General features: G+C 35.5%; 1 protein-coding gene and 1 pseudogene across 2 annotated transcripts; one reads left to right on the top strand and one right to left on the bottom strand.

Moving 5' to 3' along the window:
- The first annotated feature begins 4,206 nt into the window (after positions 1 to 4,206).
- On the top strand, positions 4,207 to 4,992 carry LOC147494758 (uncharacterized). Its single transcript, XM_086568237.1, has one exon. It carries the CDS (start codon positions 4,207 to 4,209, stop codon positions 4,990 to 4,992), a length of 786 nt encoding a protein of 261 aa, XP_086424363.1.
- A 3,276-nt stretch (positions 4,993 to 8,268) lies between these two features.
- LOC147494757 (glyoxylate/hydroxypyruvate reductase HPR3-like) lies at positions 8,269 to 11,966 on the bottom strand (annotated as a pseudogene). Its single transcript, XR_015200189.1, has 4 exons — positions 10,752 to 11,966; positions 9,929 to 10,641; positions 8,644 to 9,242; positions 8,269 to 8,560 (listed from the first exon to the last, which is right to left on the bottom strand). The product of XR_015200189.1 is annotated as a glyoxylate/hydroxypyruvate reductase HPR3-like (transcript).
- Position 11,967: the final 1 nt, after the last annotated feature.

The raw sequence follows: 11,967 nt of genomic DNA, 5'->3' as shown, positions 1-11,967 counted from the left end.
ATCTACAACTATGAGTATTTGCATGAGACCTATGGGGCGGGGATTTTTCATGTAGAGGACCAAATGCAATATAACATAGCCCTTGGTAGCTTGTCCCTTAACATAGGCACTATTATGTTCTTAATCATGCTAAATATCTTAGGAGAATGGCATTTTTCTTCTACGAATAACGAAACTTGTGACGTTTTCCTTGCTCTAGCTGAGGGACGTATGCTCTATGTCCTTCCCCAGACCTTAGTGTCTAGTTTAGCACGAGCCCATAGTATGAAGCATAAGTACATTCTTATGCCTATCTTGGTTTGTCGCATAATGCTATGTTTCTTTCCTGAGTTATGTACCCGTTTCACGGATTGGATTGGGTTGACAGTGTAAGACCCACCAATTGCATTATACACTCTTTCCGTGCGATGATTTGGCCGGGATGGAGGCTACAACCTAATTGGGTTGCACCTTACACCCCATTCGACCAAGTGGCGCTTAACAGGTTAGCAAAGGTAGATGATAAATGGCATGAGGCCTGACAAATTATCATGGCTTGGCAGGACGCAAATGAACTTCATTTCTTTATAGAAGGGGAGGCCAACGCTTAGTGCTAGATATGAGGTAAGTTTTACTTTCTGTTAGTGTCTGCTTATGTCCCAAGCAATTTAATTTTTGTTATTCCCATAACGGGTGGAACTCATATAAAGTTGCGTATGTTCTTTTTTACCTATATTAGTATGTTCTGAATTGTTTTGCAGGTGTTCTAAATTTTTTATGCGTTTCCATGGTATTTTCTATCCTTTTTATTTCTATATTTTGAGAACAAAACATGTTTTTATTTGAGGGTGGCATAGAAACACGCGTAATTTAAGGCACCTATTAGGATATATATGTATAATATGCACTTGCTTTCTAGTAAAAAATTAAAAAAATAATAAAAAGTACTTATACTATGCACTTAGGAATATTAGTATTGTTTCTTTTTTTGTGATGATAGTAGTCTAGAAGTTTCACGTTAGTTTTTAAATTAGAATAGTTTTTAGAAACTTAGGTTAATATGTATGTAATAGTTATTGCATCTTTCCATAAATATATTACATGAACATCTATGTTTGTATTAGCAGTAAGTTTCTGAAATCTAGGCTAGTATACTTATTTTACAAATTCTGTGAGAATATGAGTAATGACACAAGGGAGAAATAAATTCTGAATAGAGAAATCACACGTCCACTTGCTTGATCACTATACCATATCCTAAGCGAGAATTTAGGCCCTTTTTGGATCGATATAGCTAGAAATTCAAACCTATATGAAATTATTTTCTGCTAGTCGCCCCTCTGAGCCTTTCTTTAGCATTTTCATAAACCACAAATCTTTTACCCTTTTATAAAAACAAAATAAAAATAAAATCAGCCTACCCATTTTTTAATGAGTCTGAGAAATAGGATGAAATGAAGAAAAGAAAAGAGAAAGACCTGTGGAAAACCAAGAATTTGTTAGTTGCTTCAAATAAGAAAAGAAAGTTCCATCCAAAGAAAAAAAAAAAAAAATAAATAAAATAAAAAGTTAGAACTCCAAAAACAGAATCAAAGGAGTCAAAAACTAAAAGAAAAAGAAAATGGCTAAAGATGGAAACAAAGTGTAGAAGCAAAGTAAGAACAAGGTTTTCTCTAGTTACATATTTTGGAGATCCTATTATCTCAGACTTGTCCTTTTGAATATCCATTTTCTTCCTTCTTAAAACCATCACCTAATCCCTGCAACACCTAATAAAGACCTCTAGCTCAATTAGAAATAGGTTAGTGTGATAGTATGTGGCAGATGTGTTTGATCGACCTCGGCTTCCTTGTACGTCATTGAGTTTGTAAAAAAATGTGTGCCCATTGCACACTGGAGTGAGCGAAACTTGAGCGGAAAAATCAGAGTGCTTTTGTCTTAACATATTTGTGAGGACCTACGTAAGAACGCTATTCCAAAGTTTCAGAAACGGACCTGCTATTGCATTTTATAGCATAGTTCATTATATATATATTTGTCCGTAGATGATTGATTATTTTGCACGTATTAATTTAGGTTTCAAATTGATTATTCTTTATTAATTGCTAGTGAGATGTATAGATATATGAGAATAAATAAGGAAAACAATAATTTTATTTCTTAGTCGTTGTAGTATAAATGAAGTTTGTGAGTATCTACTCTGTGAAACTCTCACGAGGCTATAACTTGTCCACTAGGGAATTCCTAGTGGTTTAAGACCTTGTTGTATATGGTCAATGTAATTGCACTCAGCGAAACGAGATTAGTTAGAACTCCATTTTTGGTCACTTATTTTAATTTCTCATATTTGCTTGAGGACAAGCAAAATGTTGTTTGGGGGTGGTTTGATAAGAGCCCAAAACTGTAGTTTTAACTCCTTAATAATACTACATTTAGATCAATTATATTTATAATAAATAAGAGTTAGTATTGTTTATGTACTTTTGTGTATTTCAAGTCTCGGAGTCAAATATGTGAAGAAATATGTCACTTTTGCAAGAGAAATGAGCAAAGGTTGGTTGGTAAGAAGTTCTATGGTTAAAGCCCAAGTTTCAAGGAGAAAAAAATCTTTTAAAGCCCAGTCAAAGCTAAAAAGTCAAAATCAACGCGGGCAGAAATAGATCATAAAAGTCAACAGAATTTCCACAGGCTGTATCTTTGGACTCAGACCTCATAATTGGACCTACTTTATGTCAAAACGACCGGCTCGGAAAGAGCTTTCTAATGGTCCATGCTTTAATCCAATCAAAGGAGTATAAGTTAACAAAAAGGCTATTGCAATAATTTTCAGCAGAGAAACCCTTTTTGAACTTAAGTAATTAGGTTTTGGGCTTGATTTAATAGCCCAAAACATAGCTCCAAAGCCCATGCACGAAATTGTAAACCTAGCACTTTCTCCTATATAAAGAAGACTAAGGAAAACTCTCAATACATTACCCCTAGTTAATTAATTAATCTCTCTCTCTATCCCATTAGTTATTTAATTTAGTCTAAACCTAGTTTTATGTTTTATTAGCCTAGCCACTATTAATGCAATACAAGTCAATTTTCAATACAAGTATTTTTTTAATTATGTGTTCTTCTTCTTGTTGTGTATTCCATGATAGTCTAATGATCCATACCTAAACCTCCATTAGAGGGGTTTGATTGAAGCTTTGATGAAGACTTGATATGTTAGGCTAGGATAGAATAGTTGATTTTAAGAGCTTCAATTCTAGAGGGTAGTTCATTCACCATGAGAATGAGTTTCAACTTCCTCTTATGCTAATTATTAGTTGGTTAGAGATACCATGAATAATTAAGGATAAAAAGACTTGACTTTTATGTTAAACCTTGTGTGAAAACATAAAGATTAGGGTTGCAATAAAAATCTATACTAGCATGTTATGGATTAATCAAGGTGGATATAAAATCTCCCTAATTCCTTCTTTATATTCACATCTTAGTATTAAATTGCTATAGTTTAATTTAGAATATATTTAATATTAGTTATCACCATATTAGTTATATTAGAATTATTACTTTCATCATATTGTTGAATTGTTTAAATTAGTGAAATTGTTGCATTATAAGCAATTAGGAGTGGAACGAATTCTGACTCCAATTTTATTATAAGATAATCGAGAGTAGAACTTTGATAAGCAATATATAAAGCACAGTTTTTACTTCTGCCTAGTTAAATTAGCGTAAGTAGGAGTAAAAGAGAGTTTTTAGCATTATCATCAAGTATCAATATTCTGATTCTCGATACTTGATTGTGATTTCAATTGAAAGTAAAGATGTTTAATTAGTCTTTTTCCAATATCTCAAATCTAGTTACCATACAACTAAACAAAGACAATTATGTTCTTTGAAAATCGATGTTCTTACCCATTCTTAAAACGTGTAAACTCATTGGATATATTGATGGATCCAAATCATGTCCAAATGAGTATGTTTCTGGTATCGAAGATGGTGTTACTACAATGATTGAGAATCCTGAGTATAGTGAATGGATGGAAAAAGGATCAATGTGTGTTGATATGGTTGAATGTTACGATCTCAGAGAGTTTGTTGTCTTACGTGGTTGGTGCTTCCACAGCAAGAGAACTATGGTTAACATTAGAAAAGAGATTCTCTATTCTATCACGATCGCATATTCATCAGTTGAAATTAAAGCTTCAGTCCATTAAGAAAGGAACCTCAAGCATGACAGAATACTTGCAGAAAATCAAAGAAGTGTTTGATAATCTAGTTCAAGCAGGTTGTTATATTGATAGTGCAGATATTTTGATCCAAATCTTGGCTGGATTACCTGCTGAGTATAAAGCATTATGTACCTTGATAAGAACAAGAAAAGAGGATGTGCCTCTAGATGAATTACATGGTCTTTTGTTAAGTGAGGAATTGAGTGTGGAAGAATCTCATAGAACACTTGTTCAATCTGAGAATGTTCAAGCTTATGCAGCTAGCAGAGGAAGTTATAATCAATATAATAACAATGGCGAAAACAATAGAGAAAATTATAACAACAGAGGAAGAGGATTGGGCAGAGGAAGAAGTAATGGAAGAGGTTATGGGAACTATAACAATAACAATGGAAGTTCTTATAACAATGGGCGTGGAAGTAACAATTTCGGAAACACTGCTGGAAGAGATGGTGGTTATAATGGTGAAAATAAGTGTTTTCAGTCTAGACCAGCAAGTGGTGGTTACAATGGTAGTCAAGTAGGCCAAGGTTTCAATCTAGGAAATAGACCTGTTTGTCAAATATGTGGCAAAGTGGGTCATTATGCCATAGACTGCTTTGATAGGATGAATTATGCATTTCAAGGTAAAATTCCACCAAAGCAACTGAAAGCAATGGTTGCTCACAGAAATGAAGCATCAAGTTCACAGAATACAAGCTGGTATGCAGACAGTGGCGCGTCTAATCACATGACTGTTGATTACACCAATCTGGAATTTCCTCATGCATATAATGGATCTGATTAAGTCACTGTTAGGGATGGACAAGCTATAAACATAGCTAATTAATACTGGTAACATTACTTTATCTACACCTTCTTCAAAGTTTCTACTTAAAGATGTGTTGCATGTGCCAAAAATTTCCCAAAACCTTTTATCTGTGCATAAGTTTACCTCTGATAATGATTGCTCTTTGACTTTCACATCATCCCATTTATTTGTGAAGGACAACAAGTCACAGAGGATCCTTTTTCAAGGACCACATAGGCATAGCCTATATCCAATTTCTCTACCAACTTCTACATCAAGCACATTTTTCCTTCCTCTGCTTTCATTGGTAACAAGACACAAGCATTTATTGGTGAAAGAGTTGTTCCTATCCTTTGGCATCAACGACTTGGTCATCCTGCATTTTCTGTCTTCAACAAAATCATTCACAAGTTTCAGCTTCCTTTGAATAAAGACTCGGAGTCAAGTTTTTGTAGCAACTGCTAATTTGGCAAGAGTTGTAAACTCTCTTTTGAAAGGTCCAAAACTAGAGCTACTTGTCTTCAAAAACTTGTACATGTGGATCTATGGGGTCCATCACCGTTTATATCTACTTCTGGATTCAAATATTATGCTAGCTTTGTGGATGATTTTTCAAATTACTGTTGGATCTATCCTTTGTTTGTGAAGTATGATTTTCATGTTATTTTTCAACACTTCAAAACTCAAATAGAAAATTTGCTTGCTAAGAAAATAAAGATTTTTGGATCAGATTCAGGAGGTGAGTTTATTAGCACTGCCTTTGAAGACTTTCTTATCACTAGTGGTATTAAACATCAGTTTTCATGTCCTCACACTCCACAACAAAATGGTGTTGTAGAGAGAAAACACAAAGACATCACGGACCTTAGTAGAACACTATTCTCTCAAAGCAATGTGCCTTACTCTTATTGGACTGAAGTCTTCCAAACATCAGTTTTCCTGATCAATAGGTTACCCATCAAACATTTTGACTATATTTCTCCTTATGATAAACTATTCAACACAAGTCCAAATTATACTTTCCTCAAAAGTTATGGTTGTGCATGCTACCCTTAGTTAAAACCCAACACAACAAACAAGTTTCAAGCTAGAGGCAAAGAATGTATTTTCATAGGATATAGTCTTAATCACAAAGGCTATAAATGTCTAGACAGTCTTACAGGAAGAGTATATGTCTCGAGGCATGTTGTGTTTAATGAAAAACATTTTCCTTTCAAAAATCATGTTTTCTTCTCTCCTTCAGTTCAATTTTCTTCAAATTCTTCAACCTTAATGTGCAACCCCTTCATACCATTCACTAATTCTTCTCAGCATATAACTTCATCGAATTTAACTTCTGAAAATTCATCAAATTCTTCATTTGTCCAAACATCAGACTCGAGGCATTCTTCAGTATTACCAATAAACACCAATTCTGTATCTCATCCTACTTCACCAATAACATAATCAACTTCTTCTAAACATTTATCAACCTCATAATCAAATCCTTCATTACATGATATACCAATGCAACCATCTACTACAAATGTTACAGAACACTAAATGCAAACAAGAGGGAAGGCTAGTATTATTAAGAAAAAGATAATCGTTTCAGTATTGGCTACCCTTAACAGCACTAAACACCCTCTTCCCCAATGTTATTCAGTTAATGTTCATAACTTACCATCTACACCAACATGTTTTAGTCAAGCTATTAAAGACTCAGGATGGAGACAAGCCTTGATAGAAGAGTTTAATGCATTACAGAAGAACAATACTTTGGTTCTAGTTCCTTACAGAAATCAGCATGTGGTTAAGAATAAGTGGGTTTTTCGGGTAGTTAAGCAAAACCTACTGGTGCACTTGATAAACCAAAAACTAGATTAGTTGTAAAAGGCTTCAGTCAATAAGAGGGAGTGGACTACTTTGAAGCATTTAGTCCTGTAGCCAAAGCTGCTACAATTAGACTTGTTCTAACTCTTGTTGTTCAAAAGAATTGGAAGGTAAAACAATTGGATGTATCTAATGTGTTTCTACATGGAATCTTAAGAGAAGAGGTGTACATGACTCAGCCACAAGGATTTGAAAACAAAGAGAAGCCTACTCATGTGTGTAAGCTTTTGAAGTCACTCTATGGCATGAAACAGGCACCTCGAGCTTGGTACTCTTCTCTCATGGCTGTGTTGTTAGTTATCAATGGGCTTTTATGCAGCAAGTGCAGATAACTCTTTGTTTGTTCAAGATCAAAAAGGTAATCTCACTTATCTATTAGTGTATGTTGATGATATACTCATTACAAGATCTTCAACTTCTCATTGCCAACAAGTTATTGAGTTTCTAGCCAGCAAGTTTGCCATTAAAGATTTTGGTGAGTTAAGTTACTTTTTGGGCCTTGAAGTAACTAGATCACAAGAAAGGATGTTTATTTGTCAGTCAAAGTATGTAGTGGATTTACTGAAGAAACATAATATGGAGGGAGCAAAGCCTATGTCAACACCAGCATCATCTACTGAAAAGCTTGATACTACATCAGGTGATGAACTACAAGATGGCTCAATCTACAGATCAATGGTTGGGGCTTTGCAATATCTCACATGGACTCGACCGGATATTGCATACTTAGTTAATCAAGTACATTGTCCAAGAACACCACACTTTGCTGCTACAAAAAGGATTAATCTCAAATGGTCTTCTTATTACAAAAGGTTCAGCTCAGATTAATGCTTATTCAGATGCAGACTGGGTTGGTTCTCCTTCTGATAGAACGTCGACTAGTGGATATGTTGTTTACTATGGTTCAACCCCTATTTCTTGGTCTGCCAAAAAGCAGCCAACTATAGCTCGGTCCAGCACAGAATCAGAGTATCGATCTTTAGCACACACAGCTGCAGAGCTATCTTGGCTGAAGAAATTGTTTAAGGATTTGAAACTACCAATGTATCACTTACCAATACTATGGTGTGATAACTTTAGTGCTATATCATTAGCTTCAAATCTAGTTTTTCACGCCAGAACAAAACATATAGAAGTTGATTACCACTTTGTCAGAGATTTAGTTCTCAGTGGCGCAATCAAAATACAATCTGTCTGTAGTCAAGATCAACTGGCGGAATATACTCACTAAAGGCTTGTCAAGACAAAGACACATTTACTTGCAGTTCAAGCTTTCAATACTCTCAAAGAGTACTTCAGCTTGAGGGGGTCTGTAGACAGTCATGTAAAGCTAAAGCTTCTGGAAGATAGTCAGTTAGAGTTTGTTATTCTGTTGTAACAAAGTGACAGTTGTCACTCATAGATAGGTTAGTGTAATCATATATAAATAGGATTGTAATAGTTTTACAAGTTAATGAAATCATTCATTCTTCATATGATTGGTTAGTCAAATAGGATGTTGATTTTATATGAATCAGTAGTGCTTCGAAAAGCCCTACGTATGCATGCCAGAAGATATCACATATCACACAGGGCCTATCACTATGCTGAAATAAACAACCAGAATGAAGAATGCAGCATACAAATGTTTGAACAGAATTAATCCCACTGCCTTTCCTCGCACAGCACTAGCAAGTTGAACCAGTTGCTTCATCTATAACGGAAAGCACAGAATATCTTAAGGTTCTAAAGAAGCCACTCAACAAACAAATATGCTAACCATAATTAAGCACTTACCTGTCCAGTTTACTAGTTCAGTCACCAACATGTGTGATGCAATATCCAAGATGTTTTTATAGTGTGACAGCCTCTTGTTCATAATTGACCGGAGACAGTAATGGTTTATTTGAGAAGAAAGCCTCCAGGTTTGCCATGGTAAGTTCATATAAGGCTGACAACGAGCTTAGTGTGTGCACAGCTTTGTGCAGGGTCAGTACAACATTGTCTAATTCAAGGAACTCTTTTGGAACAGTAGGCTCATTCTCAAACACATCCAAACCAGCACCTCCAATCTCTCCTCGTACAAGAAAGCGCACCAGTGCCTTCTCATCAACAAGTGCCCCTCGTCCTACATTAATAATAACTCCATCCTTTCCCAGTGCAGACAAGACATCCTTGTTGATGATGTGGTAGGTTTCATCAGTCAATGCACAGCAAAGAATGAGAATATCACAGTTTGCAGCAAGATCACAAACATGTGAATAATATGGGAATAGGATGGACACTTTCTTCCTCCTTGAATTGTATGAGATACTACAGCCAAAAGCATCAAGCCTTTTTGCAACTTCAGATCCTATACTTCCCAGCCCAACAATCCCTACTCTCTGTCCTCCCACCTGGCATATCACCACAACAAATTATTAGACAACAAATTTGTTAGACAATGCGAACCATAGTCTAATAAATTTGTTTAGTTGTCCATAGATGGTTTTGCCCAAATGATGAGGAAATAAAATGGATCGACCGATTCACATTGTAGTTCTAGGGAAGCAATATCTTGCTCCAGTTTACTTCTAAGGTACCAATATAGTATCATTAACCAAAAACCAATTAAGATGATATCTATACACGCACGATTTGGCAGGATATATTATGTAGTTACAAGTAAATTTTCCAAAAAGGACCAATTACAGGTACAGGGTAAAGGGGAAGTCGGATATGATATTTCCATGTCCTTTTATGTTGACTGACAAGAATGACACGATACATTTGAAAGCTGGCAGAGAGGTTTAAGAAGTTCATAACGTAACGTAAAGGAAGATAAAGGAAAGGCGACGAAAAATATTGTGCAAGAAGTTCATCACAAAATGAATGTAGTAAAGGATGAGTGTATAATTACATTCTTAGAAGCAATTTGAATGGGTATCATGTACTCCTACAACACAACTTCGGCAAAATGATGAGAAGGCTAACTTGGAGCAGTTTATCACTCTTTTGAATGATACTATACTAGAATATAAGAAACTACTCCAAAATGGATAAACATATGAAAGACGAAATTAGAAGGGAAGGGAGGGACGACCTTAAGACCAAGAGGATACTCTCCCTTCAAAGGCCAAAGCCCAGACCGAACATACCGATTCGAAGCAGATATCCTTCTCAAAACGTCAAGCAAGAGTCCAACAGCAAAATCAGCAGCATCTTCAGAGAAAGAATTTCCAGCATTACATACAATTATGCCCCTATGTTTACACTCAATCAAGTCAATATGATTGACTCCAACACCAGTATTTAAAATGCACTTCAAAGAAGGAAGACCTTGATTGATTGAGAACCTCCCAGTTCACAGGTGGCTTCATTGCGTCCACCCATACAAATCATGACCTTGATTGATTGAGCATGGAATTTTAAGAACTGATGGATTGGTGTTGTTGGGTACTCAAATGGACTTAGAAACTTGAACTTCTGTAACAACTCTGGGAAAAATTTGAAGAGTGGTGGTGGTGTTAGACCAAGTAGCAGAACTATTTGTAATTCTCGTTCTTCACGATGATCTTTCAGTTCTTGTTCTTCTTCCATGAGTTTCCAAGAGATCACATGGTTGTTGTTGTTGGTGGGATTAGTTGTCAGTTCTATATGGCCAAAATTGCCTATGTATGAGCTTATTAATATTACGTTTATATATATGGATATATGGACGGTCTTTTTACATCTGGAATCTTGGCTGATGTTGATCTTCTTGTCATTTTTTTTCCTTCCAATAATACAACGCTAAAATTCTTCTTCTCTAAGCATCTACGCCAAATTTGTAATCACCAAAGAAAAACCACATTTTAATTCAAACCAGTAAAATGATTATATATTAAATAAAGTGTCATTGGATTAGATAGAGTACTGATTGTTACCTAATAATAAAGTATAAAACCAACCCACTACAACAGTAGGGATATCCTGAATTAGTGTCAGACAAAGGGATACATGTCCCTCAAGCTTTGTTGTTCTGCCTCTCGACCAAGAACCATCCTACATTTGTTCAGCGAGCCGAGTTGAATATCAGCGTATGGAATGTATGCCCTCTTCTCTCCACTGAATTTGAAGTCTGCATTCCACAACCAAATGCATGGTTTAACAGATTTGATCTATTTCTAAAATTTAGGGACTGGTTCTTGAAGGTACAATCAGTCGATCAATCTTTGCGTTCCAGAGGTTCCAATGAAAGAATTAAGGGGTGTAGGTCTAACACTTAACAGTATTAAGCCATGCTATGAAGACGTCCTGCAATATAACAGTGACTGAGCTGTTTAGTGAACACATAGTGAGCCACTCCAAACAACGAATTCAAATCTAGCAAAGATGTCAATTATTGCTTTTTCCTATTGACACAACAACGTGCACACTTCTTTGGAAGGTTCCCTTGGCTACGCAGCTTATCAACTATTTACTTCAGAAGGGACAGTCGCCTTTCCAACCTTAAAAGGGAAACAACCAACTTCCCTCCCCTGCTCAAAAGGATTTCACCTAGAAAGTACCTTCATTGTCACACTTCCATTACCACTGATCTTCACCATCCACTCTGAGTCCCAAGTCGGGTCATCCATGTGAGATCGTCTGCCTTTGATTTGATAATTAGGTTTTCATCTTTTTTTTACTTAAATTTTAACATGGTTACATGTGAGTCTATATCATCAGATGAGTTTTTACGCTGTATTTTGAAGTGACTCAAAACATAAATAACCAAAAAAAAACAATAATCCAAATGATTTTAACAATAGCAGAAATAGTAATAATAATAAATAAACCACCATTAAACTGTGAGGATGTGTGCTGAAATGATGTAATATGAAAATATGTCATTACAAATAAAGCAGATGATATCTCTACACATCTAATGGGTGTCAAACTTTAAAACTATCTCAAGCTCATCTCATGGTGTTAAGAGTTTTTTACCTTTTCATTTTTCTGACTACAGTGCTATACAAACATTTCAGCATTAAAGTTTCTAGTACACGACACAAATGAAATAATGCACCTGATGCTTCATAAGATAGAGTGTCTGATTGTCTGAACCAGCAGGTATTTGGTATGCAGTTATGCACTTACGCGAAAGAAAAGATATGTCGT

Source organism: Coptis chinensis, chromosome 6 (assembly GCF_015680905.1).
Source record: "Coptis chinensis isolate HL-2020 chromosome 6, ASM1568090v1, whole genome shotgun sequence".
NCBI classification, from domain to species: Eukaryota; Viridiplantae; Streptophyta; class Magnoliopsida; order Ranunculales; family Ranunculaceae; genus Coptis; species Coptis chinensis.
The sequence above is the reverse complement of the archived record's forward strand: the minus strand, read 5'-3'. Positions and strand labels throughout refer to the sequence as shown.